General features: G+C 50.5%; 2 protein-coding genes and 2 non-coding genes across 7 annotated transcripts; 3 read left to right on the top strand and 1 right to left on the bottom strand.

The window, feature by feature from the left end:
* Positions 1–62: 62 nt before the first annotated feature.
* On the top strand, positions 63–4,828 carry Phb2 (prohibitin 2). The gene is made up of 10 exons (XM_047548095.1): positions 63–359; positions 537–621; positions 916–995; positions 1,802–1,986; positions 2,491–2,620; positions 2,746–2,849; positions 3,258–3,335; positions 3,586–3,662; positions 4,259–4,264; positions 4,451–4,828. The coding sequence occupies exons 1-10, from the start codon at positions 233–235 to the stop codon at positions 4,476–4,478; spliced, it is 900 nt and encodes a 299-aa protein (XP_047404051.1). The 5' UTR covers positions 63–232; the 3' UTR covers positions 4,479–4,828.
* On the top strand, positions 2,902–3,164 carry LOC124984157 (small nucleolar RNA U89). The gene has a single exon (XR_007108614.1). It is a non-coding gene; the product is annotated as a small nucleolar RNA U89 (small nucleolar RNA).
* A 3,905-nt stretch (positions 4,829–8,733) lies between the features above and the next one.
* On the top strand, positions 8,734–8,809 carry Trnai-uau (transfer RNA isoleucine (anticodon UAU)). Its single transcript has one exon. It is a non-coding gene; the product is annotated as a tRNA-Ile (tRNA).
* A 617-nt stretch (positions 8,810–9,426) lies between these two features.
* On the bottom strand, positions 9,427–27,252 carry Ptpn6 (protein tyrosine phosphatase non-receptor type 6). 4 transcript variants are annotated; one of them, XM_047551208.1, is made up of 16 exons: positions 27,010–27,252; positions 20,909–21,031; positions 20,458–20,652; positions 16,691–16,754; positions 16,423–16,539; positions 16,209–16,322; positions 15,932–16,028; positions 15,183–15,262; positions 14,837–14,986; positions 13,307–13,438; positions 13,020–13,174; positions 10,741–10,808; positions 10,485–10,636; positions 10,296–10,387; positions 9,813–9,923; positions 9,427–9,619 (listed from the first exon to the last, which is right to left on the bottom strand). In XM_047551208.1, exons 1-16 carry the CDS (start codon positions 27,021–27,023, stop codon positions 9,541–9,543), a joined length of 1,743 nt encoding a protein of 580 aa, XP_047407164.1. In that variant the 5' UTR covers positions 27,024–27,252; the 3' UTR covers positions 9,427–9,540. The 4 variants fall into 4 exon arrangements, with proteins under 4 accessions (XP_047407164.1, XP_047407160.1, XP_047407163.1 ...); XM_047551204.1 differs by having other exon boundaries at positions 16,691–16,880; positions 27,010–27,249; XM_047551207.1 differs by having other exon boundaries at positions 9,782–9,923; positions 16,691–16,880; positions 27,010–27,244.
* Between the last annotated feature and the right edge of the window lie 398 nt (positions 27,253–27,650).

The raw sequence follows: 27,650 nt of genomic DNA, 5'->3' as shown, positions 1-27,650 counted from the left end.
GGTTCCAGAAAGGGGAGGAGCTTCCGGATGCGCGATTCCTGTGCGCGAAGTTCGGGTCCGCTGCAGGCAAAAGGGGAGGGTTTAGAAGAGAGCGCACTTCCGGTGCCCTTTCTCCCGCGAGCACTGCCGCTCCGATCCCTCGTGTGCTGGTTGTGATCTCCAAACTGGAGTCGGGTAGAGACGGGCGGGCACCCCCTCCTGACCTCAGGTGCCGCCGCCCTCAGAATCAGATATGGCCCAGAATTTGAAGGACTTAGCGGGACGCTTGCCCGCCGGGCCTCGGGGCATGGGCACGGCGCTGAAGCTGCTGCTGGGGGCCGGCGCTGTGGCCTATGGCGTCCGCGAATCCGTGTTCACCGGTGAGCCACCTCCGCCCGCTCACTGGAATCCCCAGGCCCCAAATCCCTGCCCTGTCTCTCCAGCTGTCCGCATTCACCTAGCGCCTCACGCTGTCCCACCTGAACCGATCCCGTTCTCTGAGCCGCGCATGTACCCTGAACAGCGGCCTGGTCCGATCCCTACCCCTCTCTCCACAGTGGAAGGCGGGCACAGAGCCATCTTCTTTAATCGGATCGGTGGCGTACAGCAGGACACCATTCTGGCCGAGGGCCTTCATTTCAGGTAATGGCGAGCAGAGCGTACTAACTGACCCTTCACCCTTGACGCGACCCACCAAGGACTAGTAGAATTTGCATCAGGATTCAGCGCTGCTCTTTCCCATAATCACCCCTGGCCCCAGGACAGTGATGGCTCCTCAAACTCTAGCAACACATAAACTGTTCTCCAAAGGAAGAAGAGAATCTCCTGTTACCGAGAAGAGCAAGCAAAAAAAAACAGTGGTGAGGTGAAGGGAAACCAGACCGAATTAATGAAACGTCAGTTTCCTAATTTCTATCCCTGCCCTCTCCCCTTCAGGATTCCCTGGTTCCAGTACCCCATTATCTATGACATTCGGGCCAGACCCAGAAAAATCTCCTCCCCCACAGGCTCCAAAGGTAAGTGTGGGCAATTGGAAGTCACGTGGCAGAATAGATTACCTGAAGTGAACAGGGAGCCTGGCAACATGGAAGTGTGGGATCTTTTAGGCCTTGGTTTCCACATCTGGAAAAGTGTCTGCCTCCTGGGGCTAAAGCAGTATATTCCAACACACTGAGTGTCTTCATGTTTTTATTCTTAACAGCCCCTTCCCTCTGTCGTTTTTTGTCTTAGTGCCTAAGTCAAAGCCTTTTTTTTTTTTTACTTGTATGCCCTGCCCTGAAAAAGTTTGACTCCTCTCTTCACTAGTCCTTTCCTTACAGACTACTTAGTTAGAAGCATGCCTTTGAGAGTCCCCTGACCCCTGCCTCATTGGACACAAACACACACAGGTACACACTGAGACATGTAGCTTAATATAACTAGCAATGTGCTTCTTTATATTGTTTTTAATGTGTATCACTTATTCATTCACTAAGCCCTAGGCCCTGGGAATAATATTCATAAAACACAATCTTTATGAAGTCTTAATACTGTAGTAAAAAGAGGCAGCTGATCGCAGTACTGCATGATAAAGATTACATTAAGAGGTTGCTCAAGATTCAGTGGTAAAAATAGGTGTAAGGTTTACTAATGTAGGGGTTGTAGGTCCACAGTGGACAAGGATGCACTTTGCATATGCCTTGTAGCATCTTCTTTCTCAACCTGATTATTCTCCCCCAGGAGAGTGCTAGGGTGTACACTAGGCTTAGATGGAAGCACATGGAGAAGAAAATATTTGAGGGGAGAGTTGGCCTTGACCAGCCACTGCTGACCTCTCTCTCAGACCTGCAGATGGTGAACATCTCCCTGCGTGTGCTGTCTCGACCCAATGCCCAAGAGCTCCCCAGCATGTACCAGCGCCTAGGGCTAGACTACGAGGAGCGAGTATTGCCGTCCATTGTCAACGAGGTGCTCAAGAGCGTGGTGGCCAAGTTCAATGCATCACAGCTGATCACCCAGAGGGCTCAGGTCTGACTCCCATCACCATCTGCATGGTGGAAACATTTCCCTCCTAGACCCAGGGTACTAGGAATTATGAAAAAAAGGTTGTGATCCTAGTTTCATTTCCATATAAATGCTGTACTAATTGCCACTGTAGGACACAGAACACAGTAGCAATCAATATTATGAAGGAAGCATAGGAGGAAATAATGACAAAGTTTTGTTGTAAGTTTGCCTGGTAGGAAGCTAAGGGGATGCTTGCTATATTGAAGAGTAAAGGTTTAGGAGTCTTTGTGACTTGGGACAATCATACTATCTCTTGGAGGCTGTCTCATCTATCAAATGGATAGATTGAACCAAATCCTTCCAATTCAGCTGCCCTAATGAATGTCCTTAAGGAACTGAGAATGGACTGATGAATTTCTTGCTATACCAGGAGATCTGGTATTCAAATGGTTACAGCCGTACAGCCTTCCAGTTCTTCAGTCCCCTCAAACATCCCTTCATTCCCATCCCCACCATTGCCCCCAGGTATCTCTGTTGATCCGACGGGAGCTGACAGAAAGGGCCAAGGATTTCAGCCTCATCCTGGATGATGTAGCCATCACAGAGCTGAGTTTTAGCCGGGAGTACACAGCTGCTGTAGAAGCCAAACAAGTGGGTGAGTCACAAGAGGAGTGGAGCAAGGGCTTTTGAAGACAGAAGGAGGACAGAGCTGTCCAAAGTTGGGGATCCTGTCACTGTCACCTCACTGTGCCCCCCCCCCCCCCGACTTTCCCACCACAGCTCAGCAAGAAGCCCAGCGGGCCCAGTTCTTGGTGGAAAAAGCAAAACAGGAACAACGGCAGAAAATTGTGCAGGCTGAGGGTGAGGCAGAGGCTGCCAAGATGATATCCTTGGCCTGTCCCCAGGCACCCTGCTTTCCCCATCCTCCCTCAAGGGCCGACTGATGAGAATAAGGCGAATGTGACTTTGTGCTCTCTGACCCTTGGCTCCTGGGGGGGTAGGTACACATGGGATCTGAAATCTTGGTGGGGAAACCTGAGTCCTGGCTCCCTACTGTAAGGCCAGATCAATAGCACTGCTGGCCTTGCCCTCATGTCTGTTGCTGCCCCTAGTTCCTGGCAGCAGTTTGCAGGGAGGCCCACAGGTGGGGGCCAAAAGGGATGGGCACCAGCCATGTGATCACAACCTTGGATCTGACAGCCCAGAGGAGGACTGCCATGAGAGAGTAAGTAAGAGTGGGGCCAGGAGTTGAGATCTCACTTTGTGTGGACCCTTAACCCTGCCCTGTTCACCTTGGAGAAGCACTGAGCAAAAATCCTGGCTACATCAAGCTTCGCAAAATACGGGCAGCCCAGAACATCTCCAAGACGGTGAGTGTGGGAGTTCAGCATCTCATTCAGGTTTCTACTCAAACTGAGTTCTCTGACTCTCATTCCCTTGATTGCCCAGGGCTTCCCTGACCTTCCATTCATTCCTGTTATAGTATTAATATGTCATAGTCATTGCTTATTGCTATATCCCTGTCTCAGCCACATGTTCCATTAAGTAGCTGTTGAATCAAAAGCATAGGAATCAAGGTCTTTACTAATGCTTGCATTTGTCTTATTTGCTGCTCTGTAGATTGCCACATCACAAAATCGTATCTATCTTACGGCTGATAACCTTGTGCTGAACCTACAGGATGAAAGTTTTACCCGGTGAGAATAGAGCTGCACAGTGTGATGTCACAAAAAACATGGGGCTTGAGTCTGGGGTCTCTTGGGCTCTGGAGCCTGTTACAGCTACTCATATGACTCTTGATACTTTTTCAACCACAATTAGAAAAGGGGGTGGCTGGCCAGGTGCAGTGGCACATGTCTGCCACTCAGGGGCAGGAGAATTGCAGGTTCTAGGCCAGCAAGACCCTATCTCAAAATCTTAAAAATATACCCAAAGGGCTGGGGATGTTGCTCAGTGGTAGAGAGCCCCTGGGTTTAATCTCTAGAACCACCCAAAAACCAGGGGGTGGTTGATTATTTGTATGAAAGGCACTTTGATTGTAAGCACAGATAATATTCAGTGTTAAGAACTCTCAAACAGTTGCTGTGGTACATGGAAGCGTATAAGGAAAGGAGGGAGCAGAAATGAGAGTGGCCAAGAGAACAAGTCTTTTGTGAGCCTGCGATCCTGGTCTCTATTCTGTGGTTTTCTCTTGGGAGTGGAGGCCCTAGAGCTGACTGGGGCCTGAAGCTGTTAAATCACATGCATTTCTCTCTTTCTTTTTCCTGTTCACCTCATGGTCTGGTGGTCACAGGGGAAGGTAAGTTGTTGCTGTCCTTATTGGGGTTGGTGGGGAAGTCCATCTTCTCCCAGTGCCTAGCCCTACTACCTCCCCTAAGTCACCTCCTCCACAGACCCTCAAACAGAAGAGGTGGGAATGACCTGGATATTCTGCATCTCACATTTATGTCTTCAGTAATGTCATCCTTCTGTCCTTTTTCTCCAGTGACAGCCTCATCAAGGGTAAGAAATGAGCCTGATGAGCAGAACTCTACCCCCAGGGAGGAAGCAGATGTGTTTCTCCACCAGTTTTTGAGGAACCAGCTAGGGGTCCAGCACACTCCATCCCAATATCATGTGATGGTCCCCTCTGTGCCCATCCTCTTGAGCCCTCGTGGATTGAGGAAGACTGACGACCAACCCTATTTAGGGGAATGACTTTCTTCCTCCCTGTGTTGGCCAAGGCTGTTGGAACAGTTTGTGATTTCTCAGTGATTTCCTACACTGTTGTTCCCTCCCTCAAGGTGGGAGGAGATAACCACCGTACCAGGAATTCTCAATAAATTTTTATTACTTAAGCCAAAATTAAGGCTTTAGGTGTCTGGTCATATGGGAAGCAAATGTTACCCAATCATGCTTGTGCCTCAGGTCTCCATCTGCCAGCAGAGGGCGCAAGGAGTCTGGCTTGAGCTCTCCAAACCCAGCAATCTGCTCCAAAACAGCACCCAAGCTGGGAGCAGTGAGGCTCAGATCTAGAAGCCCAGCTGTACCCATCACCCCGCCCGGCACATCTACCACACCACTCCATTTATTTATCAACATCTCCTTTTTTAAGGCTAGAGCAGCTGTGGCTTTGCTGAGCCAAATTAAAAATCTGATGACCCCAATGGGAGTTGCTTCCTTGGTAACAGGCCTCCACGGAGTTGTGGGCTGCTTCCTTGGTAACAGGCCTCCATGAAGTTGTAGTGAAGATCATGAGTATCAACTGAGGGACCTCAGTGGCATGCAGAAGCCCAGTGGGTTGTGTGTCCTGTGGGCACCTGCAACTTTCATTTTCACAAGATGTGAAGGGCAGTTTACAGACAGGGATGGACCTGAGGAGGTGGGCTTCTCATTCCTACAGCTCTGGAGCCCCAGCAGAAGAGCATCCTAGTTTTAATCCATAGGTAAGCTGGCTCACAGGAAGACAGACCTCACTGGATCTCAAGCACCAAGAAAATGAAGTCTGCCTATTATACCTAATTCCACTATAGCCCTACTCTTGTCCCTTGTCCTTTTGAGGGGACAACACTGGGGATGAAGTAATTACAAGATACATGGTAGAAGAGGAAGTAAGCTTTAATAGGGTCGGAAGTGGCAAGTAAACCTCTTAAAGAGTTTTGAAATAAGTAGATAATCTCTCCATCCTCTGGGGGTTAAATGTCAAGAAGGAAAAGGAGATGAAGTTGATGTGGCAGCCACTCTCCCTAAGGTGAGATTGACAAATTAAGGATCAAGAAACCTGGATTAGTCATCCACCTGTTGCTATTCACTCTTCATTTCTTTCAAATTCCCAAGGTGGGAAAACAATGGAGGTACCTAGGGAGTAAATATGTTTCCAAATCTTGCTGCTGCTCTAGAGGCAGCCATTTTGTCTCCTTTCCCATTGTTCCCCTTTTCCTAGTGATTTACACCTTCATCAAGAGGGGAAAGCTTCATAGGTTGTTGGTCAGGAGGCCTCCACGTTCTTCAGGACTCCAGGAAGTTCATTGCTGAAGGAACCAACCCGGGGGCCATCTTTACCAGACAGTGTTAGGAGTTTCACAAAGACCATCCAACACTGTACTGGAAGATGGACCCAGAGCCGGCCAACATGGAACTCCAGGCTACAGTTGACCAGTTGCTACAGGGACCCTGGCAGCAAGCCTGCTGAGGCCGTTTGAGAAGAGTATGAGCCAATCCCGCGCTCAAGGTCGGGCATGGGTTCTGTAGCCAACAGATGACACATCGGGATTGGAGGAGGGCTGGGGCCATTGTGTTCCCTTAGCGGGCAGTCAGCCAACAGAGAGCCACCCCTCCTGCAGCACCCTCAGCTCAGGACATGGGGTTTCCAGGTTATGTGGGGAGGTGGGGGTAGTTACAACCACCTGGGGGTCCCAGGACCTGAGCAAACGGATGGATGGAACGAACACAGGGTCAGAGGCCTCCATCATTACCCGGCAGTATTAGAGACTCCCAACCAGCACCCAAACACTGCTGGGTAAGACGAGGGCCCCCACCCAGCCTGCCCACCTCCAGTCAGCAGGCCCAGCTCCACACTCCCTGCGGGGAAGGTACAGATCCCTGGTTCCCATCCCCCCACCACCCGTGTCCCTGGGGAAGCTTCCGGGTGAGCCCTGCTGCCCACCACCAGCCCCACCCTGAGTGGTTAAGATTGCCAGGGCCCAGGCAGTGCCTCAGAAGCCCCTTGTCCCTCTGTTCTCTTCTGAGCCCCTTCCCCTGCCACCCTTACAGCCTATTCCTGCCCCCAACACACCCCAATTCCCTGGCCCTCAGACCCCACTCTACAGTTCTAGCTCAGCCCCAGGACCCCTTGCCTGATGGCTTTTACCTGTCACCAGGCCTGCCTGCCCCCTAGAGAGTGGGTGCCGAGGAGAAGAAGGGGCGTCAAAGCCCGGATTCAATGGCCTGGAGCCCGCTGTGGCTTCCACTCTTCCTTCTTCCTTCTCTGCCTGCCAGGCAGCACCAGCGCCTCACCTGGGCCCCGCCCGCCGCCCTGCGCACAGGTGTGTCCTCCTGCCATAGGCTGCCCCCCTCACCGTCTTAACCCCTTCTCTCCCAGCATCAGCCACAGTCATCTCCTGTGAGGCCTGGCTACCCCACTAGGCCTCTCACTCCTGGTGGCCCATTTCCTCCTATCTGCCTATTCTCTTCCCAGTTTCCAGGGAACAAGGAAGAAGCTGTCCTTGCATCTCCTCTCCATGGCTACCACGCCTTCAGGAGACAGCCCCCTCTGCGGCCTCTGACCCTGCCCATATCCAGACCTGGAGGACTAGAATCCCCGAGGTCAGTGAGGGGTCAGTTCAGCAGGATTTGGGCTGCACCCTTGCCCAGTGCTGGCCTGGACCGAGCAACCCCTGAGGGACAGGGGAGAGGAGAGGCTTCACAGGGTCTGTGAATAGCAGGTACCAGCAGGGTGCCTCCAGGTCCTCACCCCTGGTGTTGGGATTTCAACCCCACTAGAGGCCCCAGCTAGCCTGACCCTTCTGATTAAAGCATGGAACTGCTTTCGAAAAGTCCTGGGAGGAGGAATGAACGATCTGCTCATTCTCAAGGACCCACCTTACAACACAGTCCTCCGAAGCCCTCAGGAGTTCAAGTTCCCACCCAGGGCAGTTAGCCCAAGGGCAGTTAGAGGGGTGGGACCTGCCTTTCTTCTGTGCTGCTCAGGCGTTGCTGGGCACAGGGCCCTGAGGCCCACAGGTGATGGCCCCACCCATCCACCCCCTGGAGGGCCGCAGCTCCAGGGAGCTATTGTGTGGCTCTGTCCCTGAGCCCTTCCTGCTCTCTTTGTGTGCAGCCTCCTCCACACCTGCTAGAAATTATTTGGTTTGTGTACCTCGTCAAGATATGTCTCCCCGACCAATATCCTGAGTTCCAGAAGGACAGAAACTGTTCTGTCACCATCATTCCCAGAGAGCTAGTTCTGTGCCTTGATAGGATGGACACTCACCCTGTATGCCTCAGGACCCACCCCATCTCAACCTTTCCAGTGGTGAGAGCCAGTTCTTCCCCAAGTGTGACTCACACCAGCTCAACTCCCCCAGGAGACTTGAGTTTTAAATAAAGGAATCCCACTCTGGAAGGAAAAGGGGACAAAATAATAAACAGGTCTTCGAGTCATCCTGCTATGCAAACTGCCCAAGAGGATGAGGGCAGTGGTGGCTTAATGGGGGAGGGACTAGGCCCTTTTTAGCTTACAGGATCCAGTGTACCCCTCTTAGCCTAGATGAGGGGAAGTGGGAGGAGGTGGCACAAGATAGTGCTCCCAAGCCCTTCCTGAAAATCTTAGTTCTTGAATCTGGAAGATAGCAGCAGGTTGTGTGTTACATACCTCTTAGAAAGACCCCACCTGCATCTCCAGGATAAGAAGGTGGGCTCTGGGGCCTGTGTTAAAATCTGAGCTCTGTAGCCCAGTAGTCGTGTGACCTTGAGCATTTTATTTGATCTCTGTTCCTTAGTTCCCGCCACTATAAAATGTCAAAGGTACTTAGATTGAGGGCGAGGTGTAAAGCACTTGCTTACCATGCAGGAGGCCCTGGGTTCCATTCTTAGCATCAAAATAAAAAGGCTCCTATAGTGAATTAATTGCATAGTCTCTTAAACAGTGCCTGGGCACATGGCCAGCATTTAATAAATTATTGTTGCCATGTTATCATCATCCATTATCTCAATGATCTTCACTACCACTCTGGGGAGGGCGGATGAATTAGGATCACACTTAATTTTAAAAAGAGTGCTGGGAGGGCTGGGGATATAGCTCAGTTGGTAGAGTGCTTGCCTTATAAGCACAAGGCCCTGGGTTCAATCCCCAGTTTTTTTCCCTGGGGGGTGGGGGGTGGGCAGGAGAGTGCTAGGGATGTAGCTCAGTGGCAGAGCTCCTGCCTAGCACACTAGAAGCCCTGGGTTCCACCCCCAGCACCAACAAGAAAGAAAGAGCTGGGTGTGGTGGCACACACCTGTAATCACAGCAACTCAGGAGACTGAGGCAGGAGAATCGCAAGTTCAAAGCCAGCCTCAGCAATTTAGTGAGGCCCTAAGCAACTTAGAGAGACCCTGCCTCAAAATGAAAAATAAGGGTTGGGGTTGTAGCTCAATGATAGAGCACTTGCCTAGCATGTGTGAGGCACTAAGTTTGATCCTCAGCACCACATAAAAATTATTAAATAAAGGTATTGTGTCCATATACTAAAAATAAATTAAAGGGCTGGGGATGTGGCTCAGTGGTAAAAGTACCCCAGTTTCAATCCCTGTTACCCCCTCAAAAAAGGAAGAAAAGAGACCTAGGAAACTCACTCTAGGTCTCATGCCTATGTGAAGCAGCAGGCAGAACCAGGTCTGTCTGACCCTGCAGGGCCGAGTTTTATGTGGCCACACAAAGCAGCACCCTGGCCCCTCCCATCCAGAGTCACTGGGCAAGGAAGACGCGCAGTCCAGTCAACACACAGTGATTCAGGGGTTTTATTTACAAGAATAGAAGGACCTGGCTCTACCTGGAGCCTTGTTGGGCTATATACAGAGTGAGGAGAGAAGGAGGTAGGGGCACAGCCTTTTAAATTACAATAGAATAGGGGTCCTAAGTTCTGGCATGGGTTTTGTGGGTAGGTTCAGTCCTCTGCAGGGATCAGGCCTGAGGCTGCAGAGAAAAGGGAGGAAGAAGTCACAGTGTGGTTAGTTAGAAGGAGGGGAGGGAAACAGAAAAAAGGTCTGGGAACATCCTGGAAGGGCAGGGTAAGGCTCCAGCCACCCAGAGGAGGAGTGGGGGACAGGGAGGAGGCCCACACAGAAGGGGCCATACCATGGCCCCCTCAGGATGGAGCCCAGCTCACTTCCTCTTGAGGGAACCTTTGCTCTTCTCCTTGTCTGCTGACCGCTGCTTCTTCACTTTCTCCTCCTTCTTGCTCTTACTGTGCAGGTTTTCATATACATCCTCCTTGTGTCTGAGGTAGGGTTGGGCATATAAGGTCAGTGGGTGCAGTTCAAGAGACAGTGCAGGGTGACCTGGCATCCACAGCCCCTTCCAGTCACCCCATCTCACAGGTGAGCAAACTGAAGCCAGGAAAGCAAGGCAACCTGGTCATTGTTCCTTCACTGCTCCCACAAGGGCAGGACACATCTCATACATTAGTACATTGCTAGTACCTGACACAGGTCCACGCATGGTGGACACTTAGAAAATACTTAGGCACAGAGGTAGTGAAAACCAAGCCTGAACTTAAACCCAGACCTGGAGGTCTTCTCCAGGGAGGGAAGCCCAAGTCGAGCAGGAGAATGAGGAAGATCCAAGGAGGCAGCAGGCAGGGGTCACTCACTTGGAGGAAGTACGGGAAGCCTTGACGTGGGCACTCCTCATGGCTGGGGGATAGGTGATGTTCCCATATTCTGACTCCTGGCCCTTCTGAGACTGTGGGCAGAGGTATGAAAGGAAGGTAGTGATCCCAGCAGGGCCAGGTGACACCTACTCTCCCCTTTGGTCCCAAGTGATCCCGTTCTGCACTCACCTGCATGACTTCCAGCTTCTTCTTGGTGGTTTCAATGAACTGGGCAATGGCCACATAGATGAACTTGTACTGCGCCTCCGTCTGCACCATGCCTGAGCGCTGTGCCCGCACCATCTGGATTGTCTTCTGGATGTCAATGTCACAGTCCAGACCTGGACAGGGATGGTGGTCAGACCTCAGGCCTAGGTACAGGCAGAGGCAAAAAGGCTACCCTGCACCCACCAGGCATGCCCACCTGCCCCCAGATGCCCCTCACCCTTGGTGGAGATGCTCTCCATGAGCATGTCGATGACAATGATGGTGCCTGTGCGGCCGATGCCTGCACTACAGAGGGAAGGGCGGCTATCAGAGCCCCAGCCAGCCCCTCCCCCCAGCAGCAGGGAGCTGCAGGGTTCATCCCCAGCCCTGGGCCAGGGTGCAAAGAGCCCGAGGCTCCAGTCACCTGAGGCAATGTGCCCAGAGCCTCTGGGCAAGCCAAGGCAGACGTGTGCCCAGCTCTGCACCCATGCTTCCACCTCAGCCAAAGGATTCCCTGGCGAGGGCCTGGGGTGCTGATGCTGGGGCCTGCAGACACATCAGTCTTCCTAGCACTTCTTCACTCTTCTATTTCCCGCTCCAACTCACTCCTGACTGCTGGCTGTCCCCACCTCTTAAGATCCAGGGCCCCCACCTCCCAGCTCCTCAGGCAGTCTGGATCCTTCCCCATCCTGCCTTTCATATTTACATGTGAAAATGTAGCTTCCCATGCAAAAGGCCCTGGGTTCCAACTCCAGCACCACAAAAAAAGGGGGAGGTGGGGGGCAGGGAGTGACATCTGCCTCTTCTTTCTGTGGAGCTTCGTTTCCCTTTTTCTTTAAACCCTGGCGGCAGGCTAAGGGCAGCCCTTGGGACAGATGGGTGCAGGGGCCACTAGGGTCAGGGTGCAGTAGGATGTCTCCCTTCTCCTGTACACTCTGCCACTGCCCTTGAGAAAATAGTCCCTGGTGACCTGAGGCCCACTCATGGCTGGGCCCATCAGGCTGGTGCCCTGAGTCTGTCTAATTTCAAACCCAGATTGTCAAAAATAACCCCCCCACACCCACTTCCTTCCTGTAATGTCTAAATAAAGACCTTGGGGATTTCAAGAATGGGGGAGCGGGTAGCAGTAGGAGGGTAACTCTGGCAATGGACCTGTCTCTGGGAAGGCAGAAGGCAGAGCCCAACTGACACAGTGTGGGGGCACCTCCACATTCAGCCCACCCAGCCCTGTCCCAGAACAAACAGTTGATGGTAAGAAGGAGGAAGACTGAGGCCCTAGAGGCTTGGGATCACATGGAGGGAATGGGAAGAGGAAAAGCAGGTTCCCATTTCCCCCATTCCCTGCCTGACATGAGTTACTACACCATCAACGGTCCCCATCTTTGGAGGATTTAGAGTATTCCAGACAAGAGCCCCATTTTGGGAGAGTTTAGAGTATTCCAGATGTAGCGATAGGGTGTCATTTCATTTTCATGACAATGCTATGAGCTTGATTTTACAGATGAGAAATCTGAGGGTCAGAGAAATTAAGTAATTTGCCCAACAACACACAACTGGTAAGTGAAGAAGCCAAAACTTAAACAAGCAGCCTTTGTCGAGGACCATGTAACTTGTGCCTCCCAACATCTAGGCCAGACCACAGGGTAGGCTCATTTGAGGAACCCCTACTCCTCCTTGATGAACTGTATTTCTCTGCCTCAGCCAGTACAGGGAACAGGTCTCCTGCATATGAACATGAGGGTCTTCAGAGGAGCTCAGGGTGCATGGGCCTATCCCAAAGACATCAACCACTGACACACTCTGGGGTCGAGGTGGGGGCATTGGCTGGAGAACGGGGAGAAATGGTGAAGAATCCTAAGTCCCCAGAGCTACAAATGGAAAAAGAGGAGGGTCATGGAGTCACACTGATCTTAAATGGAAGGCAAAAAATAAACTGGCTGAGGAGGACAAGAAAAACAGGCAGTTAGGACTCAGGTCTGCTGCAACAGCCAGTCCAGCCTCTCCCACTGAGCAGCTGGCGACTGGGAAAGTCAGAGTTGGCTTCCTCAGTTGGCAGGGGTGGACTAGATGGCACCTCCAGGGAGGTCTCTGGGGAAGGTACACCCAGCCAGCAGTGGGGCTGGTTCCAGCCAGGTCCGCCCACATGTCCAGAGCCAGGAGGGAACCCAGAGAGGCCGGGGGCTAGGGCAGACAGTCAGTGAGCTCACAGCAGTGTATGGCACTTGCTTAGCACTATTTGCGTCCCAGCTGTTATTTATCTATTTATTTATTTTAATACTGGGAATTGAACCCAGGGGTGCTTAACCACTGAGCCACATCCCCAGCCCTTTTTTATATTTTATTTAGAGAGAAGGTTTTGCTGAGTTGCTAAGTGCCTTGCTAATCTGCTGAGGCTGGCTTTGAACTTGCAATCCTCCTGCCTCAGCCCCCAAAGTTGCTGGGATTACAGGCGTGGGCTACCGCACCCGGCCCAGCTGTTATTTTTATTACCACTGCTATCGTCATGATTATTCTCACCTGCAATGCACAATGATGGGCCCTGCATGAGGCAGACTTTCCTGCCGCTGGTTGATCTGGTCCAGGAAGCTGAGGACACCCCCAGGCTCACTGGGGACCCCATGGTCAGGCCAGCTCAGGTACTGGTAGTGCCAGATCTCCCGAACCAGGTCCCCCTGGGTCAAGGACATGGGGTCAGTGCCCCCTGCTCCTATGCAATACCCCATCCTGCCTTGTCCCACCCACCCAGATGAGAGAATGAGTCCAAGGAGAGGCTCTGGGAGTAAGCAGGGCCTGGTGACACTCACATTGTCCAGTGGGGAGACCTGTAAAGTACGGAGTTTATATTCTGTTGTGTCGTGCTCTCTGCAATTGACCACAGAGTAGAGTCCATAGACACGCTGAGTGCCTACCTCTGGCCAGTAGGGAACACATTTGCTCTGAAAAAGGAGAATAGGAAAAGAGATATAAGAAGCAGGGCCCTGGGGCTGTTCTGGGTCCCACTCTAAGTCCTGAGTCCCTCATGCTGGCCCAGACATTGTTGAATGAATGGTTGAGCTGACTGAGGGTCAGAAGACCTGGGATCCAGTCTCAGAACAGTCATCTACAGGTGGTGTGATCTGACCAGCCACTTGACCTTACAATTCATTCAATACCCATTGAGGCTGTGCAAACTGGGCTGGAGTTACAAACACAAGAAGCAGGATGGATGTGGCTTAGCGGGGAGGGCAGGTTTAGCATGTGGGAGGCCTTGATATTCTATTCCTAACACTGCAAAAAAACAAAAAACTAAGTAAGACACCATTCAAGCCCTGGTGCGCCCAGGAGCTCACAGAAAGACAGGCAAACAGGGAAACAATGTGCTGCTCAGGAGTGTGGCTGAGGAAAAGGTTTATTCTCCCTCTGGGTCAGGGAGGCAATCCAAGATGGCATAATAGAGGAGGTAGCATTTGAGTTGGGTCCTCCAAAATGAGCACTCTGCCAGGCAGAGAGAATGTGAAAAGAGAAAGTCATTTCCTAGACAAAAAAAAAAAAAAAAAAAAAAAAAGAGCTTGTGCAATGCATGGACACCTGGAAGAGCCTGGGCCATTTGGAGGCAGGTGTGTTCTAGGGAAGTACGGCAATCAGAGGGAAGCCACCAGGCCTTCAAGTGTGAATTAATCCCAGAGGCAACTAGCAGCCATTGAGATTTCAGAGAAGAACAACTTGATCCAGTTTGTGTTTTGGACAGAATTATTTTGACTACAGCATAGAGAGGGAACCAAGTGGGAGAGGGGAGGCTTCAGAGAGAGTGGAAGCACAGTACAGAGTAGACAGAAGGGGCAGGGAAGGAAGAGGCAGAAGGGATGTTTGCCTTGACATACATTAAGGAGAGCAGTTTTTTCTGTTTGTTTCCTTTATTGCAGTACTGAAGATTCAACCCTGGGCCTCATAAATGCTAGGCAAGCACCCTACTTCAGAGCTAAATCCCCCTCCCCTAAGAACAGTTTAAAGTCTGAGTCTCACATGATTTTGTGTGACTATTTGTGGTACTGCAGACTGAATTCAGGGCCTCAAAAATTGTAGGCAAGTGCTCTACCATTGAGCTACATCCCCAGTTCTTAAAGTGTGAGTCTAGAGCTCACAAGGGCCCAAGGTTGGAAGTGGGAGTCTGGGAGTCACAGTGTGTAGTAGAGACTTTGTCTCTAGGCTTCAATCTTCCAACAAGCATTGGGCCCTTGCCAATTGAGATCCTTTTCCACCCTGGCATCTAAACTTTCTTTGGCTTAATGGTGGTGAATAACAAGTACTATGGAAGGAATTTGGGAACTAGAGGGATGGTACAGGGCTATGCCTACCCGGCCTTTCTCCACCTCTCGGGTGGTCATGACGATGACGCGTGTGTTTTCCTGCCATACCATCTGCCAGAAGTCATTGACTGTGGACTCCAGACAGCCCTGGCTGGCAATGTAGGCCTTAGAGTTCTCATCAGGGCTCAGCAGCTGATTCTGGATGCAAGAGTAGAGAAACACAACCTAGGACTGTGGGCCCCATGGCCTGGACAGGCCCTGAATCACCACCACCCTCCTGCAACCCTAGACATCAGCTTTGACTCTGCCCAGGTATTTCTGGATCCTGGAGTCCCTGCAGGAGAGGGAACTCCCAGGGCCCAGCCTTTGCTCCCACATGACCCACACCACCGACCTTGACATAGTTGGCATTGATGTAGTCTGACCCAGGGATGTTACTGTCCCGTCCCTGCAAGATCACTCGGCTGTGGTCAACTGGACAGGAAGAAGATGGCTTGGGTCAGCCAGGGACTTACCACTACTGGGTCAGACCCTTTCTAAGCTAACAGGTCATTCTTGCCTCAAAGCCATGAGGCTCACAGGGGATTGCTGGTGGGCAGGTGGCAGAACTGTCTGGGGTTGGGGAAAGAGGCTTCATAAGGAAGGTGGCTGGGCATGATGGTTCATGCCCATAATTCTGGCAACTCAAGAGGCTATGCCAGGAAGAGTGCAAGTTCAAGGCCAGTCTCAGAAATTTAGCAATACCCTGTCTCAAAATAAAAAAGAGAAAGGTCTGGAAATGCAGCTCAGTGGTAATGTACCCCTGGGCTTAATTCCCAGTACCACAAACAAATAAATACATAAATAATTTTAAATTGTTTTAAAAAAGGGTTGGAGATACAGTTCAGTGGTAGAGCACCCCAGGGTTCAATCCCCATACCATAAAAAAGGAGGGTGGTAGTAGCAGGGGACAATCTGCCTATGGGGAGGCTCCTGGGAATAGAGGCTTCTTAGAGGGAGATGCTGGGGGTGGGCAGGTGGACCTCTATGTGGAGGGTAGAGACTCGGGGAGTAGACTCAGAGGATGGCTCGGGAAGGAGCAGTCTCATGGTGAGTGGCAACTGCCTGGGAACCTGGGAGGGGCATCAGCTGCCTGGAACTTACAGGGGAGAATGTTCTTGTATCGGTTCTTGCTCTTATTCTCTGGTCGCTGCCCTTCCAGCCGCTGGTGCAAGTTCTTCACCTCCTGCTTCTGTAAACTCTGAGAGGTGAGAGTAGAAAATGAGCACCAGCCCCTGAGAGGGCAACTGGGGGTTGAGATGCTGTGGGGGCAGATCAGTATTGGAGGTGCCTAAAGAAGACAAGGAACTACCTGGAACCCCACAAGGGTGGCCAACTGCCCCCCCACCGATGTCCCATCCCTGCTGTCCTCATTGCATACCTCAAACTCCTCCCAGAAGCCAGCCTTGGCTGTGTCCTCTGAGTCCTGCTTCTTATTCAGTTCCAAGACCCGGTTCTCAATGTCAGCTGCATTCACCCGAGTGGCATAGTAAGGCTGAGGTGGGTAAGGATAAGAAGTCAGCAACCTAAGAATCTCAAAATCTGCATCGGGAATGGCCAGAGGAAGAAAGGAGACAGCAAGGTCTGCCCCTCACCTGCCGCAGGTAGACGAAAGCCCCCGAGGCCTCCTCAATTCCTGTTTTTTTGAAATGTTCCACCAGGTCTGTCAGGCTGTCAAAGGTCTCCGAACCACCCACCGTGAAGCGTCCACCCTGAAAGGCATCAAGTAGGGCCAACCATCAGGGCCTGGGTCTACCTCCCTGGACCCCTAGCCTTGGATCCAAGCTCAGGCAGCCCTTCCCCACAGCCCAGGCCCTGGGCACAGACAGGAACTCCAGTATGATGCCTCTCCCACTGCCTTACCTCACACATGACCTTGATGTGAGTGACCCTGAGTGGGGAGCCCGGGCCGGCCTTGGGCTGGTCGCTGAGCACAGACAGCACAAAATCACCAGGCTGGCTGAGACTCTCACGCACAAGAAATGTCCAGGGCTCACCCTTGGCCTGCAGCAGTGCTTCTGCCTGTCCTCCAGACATGTGGCCATGGTACCACCTAGAGAAGGCAGCACGAAGGAAGGAGGGCCCCAGAGGAAGGTAGAGCAAGCATTCAAAGTGAGGGTAGGGGAATCAGTACCCACTACCCTCTACATGCCTAAACCCTGTGTTAGGTGCTGTTAAAACCACCACTGCATTTAGGTCTGTTAACATCCCACAAAAAAGATGAAGAAAAATCCAGGTGACCCATGCCTGTAGTCCCACCAGCTTAGAAGACTGAAGCCAGCGGGTAGAGTTCAAGGTCAGCCTCAGCAACAGAGCAAACCTTTCTCAAAAATAAGAATGCTGGGCCGGGGAGATAGCTCAGTTGGTAGAGTGCTTGCCTTGCAAGCACAAGGCCCTGGGTTCGATCCCCAGCACCGCAAAAAAAAAAAAAGAATGCTCACAAATTGCATTCATCCCCATTTTATAGATGAGGAAACTGAGGCTGAGCATTTGAAAACTGATCCCAGGCCCTTGATAGATAAGAGTCAAATCTCAAGAGCTCCACCAGAGTGAATGTGGTGGCACATGCCTACAATTCCAGCAACCCAGGAGGCTGAGGAAGGAGGATAGCAAATTGGAGGCCAGCCTCAGCAACTTAGCAGGATCCTGTCTCAAAATAAAATAAAAAAGGTATATAGCTCAGTGGTAGAGTATGTGCTTAGCATATACAAGGCTCTGGATTCAACCCCTAACACCAAAAACAAAACAAACAAACAAAAAAAAACAAAGAGTCCTAATCAGAATCCAGAATCCACCTCTGAAAGTTTAAGATGGACAGAAAGGCGGGCAGTATCCAGAATATTCAGAGGGATGAAACCAAGGAAGCACCCTCATGAAACATAGGCTTGGGCTAGGGAAAGAGAGCAGAGAGATGCAGATGTAGGACAAGCCACAGAGGGTGCTGGGAGATGGGGAGACAGAAGTCATAAAGGAGAACTCCCCCAAGGAAGCAGGAAACACTAACACCCTTGGGGAGGGTGGTGTAGGGTCTGGAGGGTGCCCAGGATGATATCACTGCAGGGGAGGCCAGACTCAAAGGGCTCAAAGGGGCCACTGAGGCAGAAAGCAGAACTAAGGCCTTTCCCCGAAGTACAACCCCTTCCCAGGAGGAAACTGCAGCCCCACAATGCCCAGCCCCACAGGAAACCACGTGATGGAAAAAACACAAAACTCCTTCTGGGGAGAGAGTGAGAAGTGAGGTTGTGAGGTTTCCTCAGCCCAGGGACAGGGGGGGCATTTTCCAACCGCAGGGATGGGGGAAGAAGGGAGGGGGCCAGGCTGTCCTGACCCATCTCACCCCTACCCAGAGGGCCCTGCAGCTCAGAGACATCCAGGGTCTCCTGCCCAGACACGAGCACCCTGGGTCACCCCAGACCACCCTTCAGAGACAGGCCAGAGCCCCCCACCCCCAGGCAATGGGGGGCTAAGCCCCTTCCCTTATGGCCCAGGATGAGGAAGTCCCCATGCAAATGTCAAGCTGACCACAGACAGAGAAGACGCCATCAAGGGGACAAATGCAAATTCCCACAGAAGAGGAGGATGTGTAGCCAAAGGCAGGGAACACAAACAGAAGTTTGGAGAAAGAGCCTCCCACATGCTGCCAGGGTCAGGGGTGAGTCTCAGGCTTCCTAGCTCAGGTAAACCAAAGAACCTCTTCAAGTCGCCCATCCTCATCCTTGCCTGCCCCAGCTCTGCCCCCTCTTCCCTCCTGTGCTCTCCCAAACTCTTCAAAGCCAGGCCTCAGCCTGCTCTCCTGGGCACCTTCTCAGCTCCACCTTCCTCCCTCAACCCCAGCCAACACCACCTCCTGCTCCTCTACAGCAGTCAGCCTTCTTCTCCAGAAGAGAGGACGTGGGGAGTGAACGAGGGTCTGAGTGTCCAAGCCCCCATGAGAGCTGCAGGAGGCAGGTGGGGGCTGGTGGTAGAAAGGAAGGAGGTGACCATGAGTAGACCAACAGAAATCCATTCCCAGGCTTCACTACTAGAAGAGAACGTGGATCAGTGGCTTCATATTGACTGCAAGGAGGTCTCCAGAGGTGGGCCATGGCTTTTACCTCATTTCACCTCAACCTTATTCAGTTCTTCCTTTTTCTTTTTTTTTGGAAATACCAGGGATTGAACCCAGGGCTTCATGCTTGCTAGTCAAGCATTCTGCCATGGAACTATATCCCTAGCCCTTCATATTTTTAAATTTTGAGATAGAGTCTCACTAAGTTACTGAGGCTGCCCTTAAACGTGTGATTCTCCTGCCTCAGCCTCCCAAGTCTCTAGGACTACAGGTGTGTGCCCCAGTGCCCAGATATTTATAAGCTTAATGACTTGAACAAAAAAAAAAAATTTTTTTTTTTATACCAGGGATTGAACCTAGATGCACTTAACCTCTGAGCCACATCCTTAGTCCATTTTTATTTTTTATTTTAAGACAGGGTCTCGCTAAATTGCTTAAGGCCTCACTAAATTACTGATGCCAGCTTTGAACTTGGAATCCTCCTGCCTCAGCCTCCAGAGCCACTGGAATACAGGCATGTGCCACCATGCCAGGTTTTAACAAAACTACTGGTGCAAGTATATAGGCATTGAATCTCAAAATAACTGAAAACTCTAAGCAGTAACTCAATGGTAGAGTGCATGCTTGGTATGCACAAGGCCCTGGATTTGATCCCTAGTACCAAAAAAAAAAAAAAAAAAAAAAATTGAAAACTGTCAGGATCAAGGTTCAAAATCACTTCAACAACAATATACAAATATAGGACAAGAGTAAGTTGATCTGGCCCTAGGAGTCCATGTGATGAAAAGCCTAGGTTTATTCCACTGCCCTATACCCTACTAGAATCTGTCATTGAGATGTAGCAGCTCAAATGAGCCAGTGTAATGAGGAACATTCATGTTTCCCCTCCCCTCTGCCATGCTTTGGGAGGATCTCATGGGGATAGCCAGCCCAGCTGTGGGAACCACACCTTTACAGCAAAGGGTGGAGTGGCTGTTTTGAGTATTGCCCTGTGTCCAGGATAGTACTCGGCCCTTTACAAACATAACCACATTACACCCTGTTTTCAATTATTTATGTTTGGGTCAAAGAACTCTATCCAGTCCCAAAGAATGGACCCACCCTCACAGGGTTGCGGAATCAAGTATAGGCGCCGAGTGTCCTGATGAAAGTGAACCAGTGATCGTTCTCAACATGGACATCTCACAACACTAAGCCAGGCCACGCTGGGGCGGGGAAGTTATAGGAAAGCAGATTCAGCTCCATAGAAGGAAGAGCTTTCTAGCAACAGAGCGGACCTGCTAGGAAATGCCAGCCATGAGGAGTGGCCTCCCTGTCACTCATAGGACTGAGCTGCCAGCTGACAAGGACCCTGGAGAAAGGCAAGGTAGCCCTCTCTTGCTTCCTGGGGGGCAGAGAGGAGGGGGTTAGTGCTATGAATCACCTGGCTGTAGAGGAAAGACACTCAGACCTCTGAGATGGGGCAGGATGGGGAAGGGATTGCAAGCAGATGGTGCCTGGGGCCCAGGTGCTCACCTCCCTGACAGGTAGGGAGAAGGCAGCTGCCTCCATGGGGGAGAGGGTCAGGCTGGGTGCCCCTCACCTTTCACTGGTGGGGTCGGAGCAGTTAAGGGGGTACTTGAGGTGGATGATGGTGCCATCACGGTCCTGCAGGACACCCTGCTGATGGGTGTAGTATTCCACCAACTCAGTCAGCGTTGCAAACTTCTCCCCTCCATACAGGTCGTAGAAATCCCCTGAGTTCTGGATCCGGATATGGGTCACCTGATCTCCCACCCTGCAGGGACCAGGCAGTGAGGCCAGTGGGTACAGAAGCAGAGGTGGGGTGGGGTGGGGAACAGGCTGAGGGTCCTGAGTATGAGGCACACAAAGGCATGGGGTGGACACAGACAGGACACATGCTAGGGCTAGGGACAAGGACATGGAGGAGGCATGCGCGCTGGGGAATCAGCAATGCCCTGGAGAACCAAGAAGGAGTGCTCAGGGGCTGGACATGTACGACAGGGCTGCCAAAACACTGGAGGGTCACCTACCTGACAGAGAGAGAGAAGTCTCCCTGGTTCTTGCGACTGGGCCGAGCCAAGAAGCTCCCATGGACTCCTCGGCCCTTAAGCAGCGTCTCTGCATCCAGCCCACTGAGGTCTCGGTGAAACCACCTGTAAGGCCCCCGGGCAGAGTGTGAGGAGAGGTCCCTTAGGCCCTAGGGCTCCCTTACCTCCTGCCTTCTGTGGGTCCCAGGCCCTTACCTCACCATCCTGGGGGCTCCAGAGAGGAAGGGGGTTCAGAGAATTAGGAGGTGCCACCTGTATGGGCAGGCAGAAAACTCTGGGGCTAAACCTCAACCGTGGCCCTCAGTGTCCTAGCCACCTTGCCACCGGAGTCTGGAGGTCCTGTTTCTGAGGCTGCCACTCCACTGGCCTGGAGCAGCAGGGCGGGGACAGGAAGGGGCGCGGCCGACCCCTTGGGGGAACTCACTTGTACTTCTCTTTTCAGAGCAGAGCAAGGGAGAAGCAGAAGGGTGGCAGGGCCTGGGGGGAGGGGCCCACTTCCCACGCTTCTGCCATCAAGGACTCAGGAGCATGGCACCAGGCATAGGTGAAAATTCAAGAAATAAGGACACAAGTGTGTTGGACCTCCAGATCAAGATCATGCCTCACATACGTGAATTATCACAATCCCACATCATCTCTTCCTCCACCAGCGACTTCTACACAGCCTTTGCTGGCACAAGCTAATAATAATGACAGTGACAGCTATCGTTAATGGAGTGTTACTACACACCAGACACTACGACGATGTTGTTTACATGCCTTCTGTGAATTATTCCTCACCACAGCCCTATGGCCCTACCACCATCTTTATTCCCATTTTACAGACAAGAAAACTGAGGCTCCAGGAGTTTAAGGAATTGCCTGGGGTCATACAGTTAGTAAGTGGCAGTAGCAGTCAATGATTTTAACTGCTATATGCCAGGCCTCAGGGCCTCAAAAAACAGATGTTGAGAGACACCCCCCACGTCCAAAGTCACTGCTATGGGAGAGGATGACTCCCTCACAGCAGAAGCTTATAAGGAGGAAAGCTGTCACACATCTGAAGAAATGGGCAAAACGAGCCCCATGAAGCCTGGTCAAACTTCGCCTTTTTCTACTTCTAGTCCCTAGGCCTTTGCCCAGTCCCAGGACTCAGAGATTGTCTCCCGGGGGCCATGGCTGGTTGACATTAGGAGATACAAGAACTAAAAGTTTGGGCTGGGGTTGTGGCTCAATGGTAGAGCGCTTGCCTGGCATGTGTGAGGCAATGGGTTCAATTTTCAGCACCACATATAAATAAGTTAAATAAAGGTCCATCGACATCTAAAAAAATTTTTTTAAAAAGAACTAAAAGTTTGTCTGTACATGTAATCCCAAGTACAAACACAAACACTACCAAGCCAAGACCAGCGGCAAGTTGCTCAACAGAGGACAGAAAGAAACCCCTAGGAAGGACAGGGCTGGGAGGGCCCATGCATCTTTGTTACACCTTTATTTAAACTAATTTTTGCAGCACCTGGCATCGAACCCAGGGCCTTGTACATCCCAAGCAAATGGTCTACCTCCGAGCTATATCCCCAGGACCTTTCCTTTGTTTTATTTATTTATTTAGAAATAGGGTCTCACTAACTCATTAAGTTGCTAAGGCTGGCCTCAAATTTGCAGTCCTCCTGCTTCACCTCAGCCTGCTGAGCAACTGGGATCACAGGCATGTGCCAGTGTGCCCGACCCCTTTATACCTTTCTGAATGTTTTAAGGGGCTAATATTGTACTCAGCAGTAAAGCACTTGCCTAGCATGGGTGAGGCCTGGGTTCCATCCCCTGAACCACACATCCACAAAAATGTTGTATAGGGGGTATGTGTGACCTTTACAAAAATAAATAAATTGACTGGGAGAGAGCAATTTCTAGGAAACTTTGGGGTGCTGAGAACACTTTCTCCGTCTGGATGGTATTTACATGAGTGTGTTTAAATGTCAAGTTAAGCTGGGAGCATAGCTCAGTGGCAGGGCACATATTTAGCATGTGTGAGGTCCTGGGTTCCCATCCCCAGCACCAAAAGAAATAAATTAATAAATAAGGGTGAAGTTGATCAGGTAGGCTTAATATTTTATTCACAATATGCAAGTTGTATCTCAATAAAAAATAAGAAAAATAAATAGCAAAGTGTTAAAATCCAACACGATCTGAGGGTGTCACTAGTGGTAGAGTGCTTACCTAGTATGCATAAGAAGCTTAGTTCCATCCTCAGCACTGAAAAAACAAAGTCTAATTACCCTGTGACAGCATTTTATCACTTTTAAAAACATTGATCAAGTATCATTTTCCCCTCAAAAAAATGTTTTCTCTTTTTCTTTTCTTTTCTTTTCTTTTCTTTTGTTTTTTAACCTTTTTAATACTCTTACTACTGCTCTATGGAATTTGTTTGGTCAATCTATCACATGGTCCAACTTTGACTACACCTTCAGTTTGGACACTAAACCCTGAAAGATCTGGAACTCCCATGAACTCTGCCCACACCAAGCAATAGAAAGAACCTTTGCAAAGTTGGTTCCACCACAGGGAACGGGGGGAGGGAGGGGGCCACTGATATCTTGGCTTGACTCTCTCAACATTCGGGGCCTAGCACAGTGCCTGACACAGAGAAAGTGTCCAGTGAACAAACTCATCAATACACACACACAGACGAGGTCACAAGCACATCCTTCTGGTCCCAAACACACTCACTCGTCCTCTATAGATGAGTGTGTGTGCGCGTGCACACACACACACACACACACACACACACACACAAGCACACCACTTACGCATGCACAGTCCCACCACACCCACCTCATCATCCAGGCCCATCCACAAATATATCTGGTCTGGGGCAAATCCCCAACGTGGACACACAATCCTGATCACAAACTAAATTTCAGGTGCCAAACTAGGCACCCCAAATTCCTGACCCATGGAAGTGATAGGAATTTCTTCAACGGGTATCAAGCCAAAAGACAGACTGACACTCAGATAAAATATATAGTCCCCCTAGGCACAGTGACACAAGTATGTAATCCCAGCAATTTAACAGACTGAGGCAGGAGGACTAAAAGGTCGAGGCCAGCCTCAACAACTTAGCAAGGTCCTGTCTCAAAAGAAAATAAAAAGGAACAAGGACATAGCTCAGTGGTAGAGCTCCTGCCTACAATTCAATTCCCAAGGCAAAAGGAAAACAAAACAGCAGGGTGCGGTGGTACCTGCCTGTAATCCCAGCAATTTGGGAGACTGAGGCAGGAGGATCCTAAATTCAAAAACAGCCTTAGTAACTTAGTGAGGCCCTAGGCAACTCAGTGAGACCCTGTCTCTAAATAAAATATTTAAAAGGGCTGGGGATGTGGCTCAGTGGTTAAGCAACCCTAGATTTAATCCCTGGTCCCAAAAGAAAGAAGAAGAAAAAAAAAAAGATGGCAAGTGTAGGGTTTCAGAGACTCCTGGGATGAGAGTGTCCCTGGGCCAGGGTGCAGATAGGTAGGTATCCTGTCACCCCACAGTCATGTGTCCACATCTGAGGATCTGAGGGTTTCTCATCCACAGGTTCAACCAACTGTGGATGGAAAACTATCTATTGATCTATCATCTACCTATCTACCTATCTATCTATCTATCTATCTATCTATCTATCTATCTATTTATTGGTACTGGGCATTGAAGCCAGAGTCATTAAACCACATCCCCAGTTCTTTATATTTTTATTTTGAGACAGGGGCTCACTAAGTTGCTTAGGGCCTCACTAAGTTTCTGAGGCTGGTCTCAAATTTATCATTCTCCTGCCTCGGCCTCCTGAGTAACTAGGATTACAGGTGTGAGTCACTGCACCTGGATGATGGAAAATATAATTTTTTGATTGTGTCTGTACTGAATGCATACAGACTTTTTTCTCATCATTATTCCCTCAGTGATACAGTATAACAAGTATTTACATAGCATTTACAGTGTATTCAGTATTCTAAATACGCTAAAGGTGATTTAAAATATACCAGGGAATTTGAAAAGGTTCTATGCAAATACTACACCATTTTATTCATTCATTCACTGACTATTGATTCCAGGGGCTGGAGCACTGAGCGACATCCCATCTTTTTTACTGTATTTGGAGACAGGGTCTTGCTCAGTTGCAGAATCTGGCCTTGAAATTTTGATCCTCCCGCCTCAGTTCTTCAAGTAGCTGGGATTACAGTCATGCACCACAGAGTCTGGTTCATGTTACACCATTTTAACCAAGACACTCAAGCATTCACAGATTTGCGTGTCTACTGGCAGTCCTAGAACCATCTCCCCATGGATGCTAAGGGACCTCTGTATTATTAATTCTCATTCCAATCCTATTTATTTTTATTTATTTTCTGGTGCTAGGGTTGGAACCCAGAAGTACTCTACTTCTGAGATATATCCCCAGCCACACCCGCACATCCTTTTCATTTTATTTTGAAATAGGTTCTTGCTAAGTTGCTGAGGCTGGCCTCAAATTTGTGATTCTCCTGCTTCAGCCTCCTGAATAGCTGAGATTACAGGCACACACCACCAACTCTATTAAGTTGTACTAGCCCAATTTTAGAAACAAAAACAAAGATTCAGAGATGTTAAGTAACTGCCTAGTCACAAGATAGTGAGTGGGAAGGTGAACAAGCCAAGTCTGTCTGGTGCCAGAACCTGTTGCCCTGTCTACCACACCAACCACACTGCTGTGGGCAGACATAGGTACTGGCACAGCCCATGATGGAAGATGGAGTGAGTAGGTGTTCCCCACAGAGGCAGCATGCAACCAGAGTTGGCATGCCCAGATGTACTCGAGCAGTGCCCAGTGTAAGCAGGGCAGTGTGGCTGGAACAAATCTTTTTGGAGAGGCTGGGACAAGATTAGGAGGATCTTATAGGTCTAGCATGAGGAACCAAGAAAGGATTCTGCCCTGGGAGAGGTCTTGGAGCCACTTGGTAAGAAAATGGTCATGGCAGGAGTATGGAAGGGCTCAGGAACTTCAGTAAGAACACATTAGTGGGGCTTACAGTGACAAGGCATGCAGTGGGGGAGACAGCGCAAGCAGAAATGGCACATGTGAATGTAAGAAGCAAGAAGCAGCCGGACTGGGGTGGGGGCAACCCATGCACAAAATCACCAATATTGTGTATGCAGGTTTTCACACATAATATCCAAACTCCAACAAAGTCTAACCTACCCTGGCCCGGCTTCCTCTCTGAGTTCCTTCTGCTGTAGGCACACTGTCCTTTTCCTATTTGTTCCCACAGTGGGCTTTACATTCACCATTTCCTCTGTATAGGGGTGCTTGACTCCTGACCACCACTACATGGTTTGCTCCTCATCATCCAGGTCTCAGTTCCAATGTCACCTTCTCAGGAAACACTCCCTGACTCCATCAGCTAGTAATGTCACCAGCATCCCTAGTCTCTTGCTAGAACATGAAGCTGTTTCATTTCCTGCATAACATTTCTGAGCATCTGAAATAATTGTTCACTGTGTTATTTGTTCGGTCTGTCACCTCTCACTGGAATGTCAGCTCTGTGAGAGCAGGGACCATGTCTGTCTCATTCACTCCAGTATCACCAGCATCTTAAACATACCTGGCACATAGTAGATGCTCAACATGTAACCATTGAATGAATACTGTAGGGAAGGGGAGGTGAAGGGAAACAAAATGGAACAAAGGCCAGAGGTTGGGAAGTGAGAAGGAAGTTGGCTGGGAATGGGCACCTTCTCAGGTGTGCCTTTCAGACTATTTTAAGGTAATGTGAATTACCCAGGAGAAAAGGTCCTAGGTAGGAGGCAGAAACAGAGGTCCAGAGGTGGGAGATAGAAATGTGATGGTGAGAAAAGATACACAACTATCAGGGGAAAAGTGTGAAAGAAAAAGGGAACAGAGAAGTATGAATAAACCTAAGGGTCTTCACATCTTGTGGGGAGGAGAAAGTCTGTAGGGACAGGAAGCAGGCATGGACAGGGGCAGCAGGAGATTATACTTATCACACACCTGTTGGGAGTAAACAGGTACAATGTCCCTCCCTCCCAAATTTACAGACTTTGGGATCCAGGTGGTACAGAGGACTTACCCACGGGACAGCATCTCCTTGGAAGGATGGGGGAGTCACAGGCAGAGGGTCACGGGGATGGGGAGGAGCCACTGGCACAGTAGTGCACAGTGGTCCAGGAAGGAAGAACACGCCTGATCTCAGCCACTTCCTCCTCGATCCAGCCCGCCAGGCCAATGGCACTGAAAGGACAAGCCCCTGAACTAATGGTCTCCGGGGAAAGGACAGGTGGGGCGGAGCTGGTCTGAGACCGCCCACAGCTGCCTGCTTACCCCGCTACCCGACTCTAGTCCAACGGGCCGCCAGCCGGTTCAGGGCTTCCTTCCCTTAAGAGGGGAGGAGCCACCTGCAGCTCCACCTGGAGTGCCAGCTGACAGAGCAGCTGCAGGGCCTGTAGGGGCAAAGACCAGGAAGTAATGCTGGCTAAGGGAGCACCGACCAATGGGGAACCTCTCTGTCCGTGGAAATCAAGGAGCTCAAGGAAAAGCCCCGGAAGCCCACTCCTCAAAGAAGGAGGTGCCACCTATGTGGACCCACCCTTTCACCTGCCTTGTGGGGAGGGGAGGAGCCTTAGGTCCTCACTGGAGCTGGGTTGGGCTCATCAGGGAGTATAGGAAAGGCTTGGACAAGGGAATGAAGCAACCTGAAAAGGAAGAAGGAAT

The sequence above is a fragment of the Sciurus carolinensis genome, chromosome 4 (genome assembly GCF_902686445.1).
Source record: "Sciurus carolinensis chromosome 4, mSciCar1.2, whole genome shotgun sequence".
NCBI classification, from domain to species: domain Eukaryota; kingdom Metazoa; phylum Chordata; class Mammalia; order Rodentia; family Sciuridae; genus Sciurus; species Sciurus carolinensis.
This window is presented reverse-complemented; position numbering and strand designations above follow the sequence as displayed.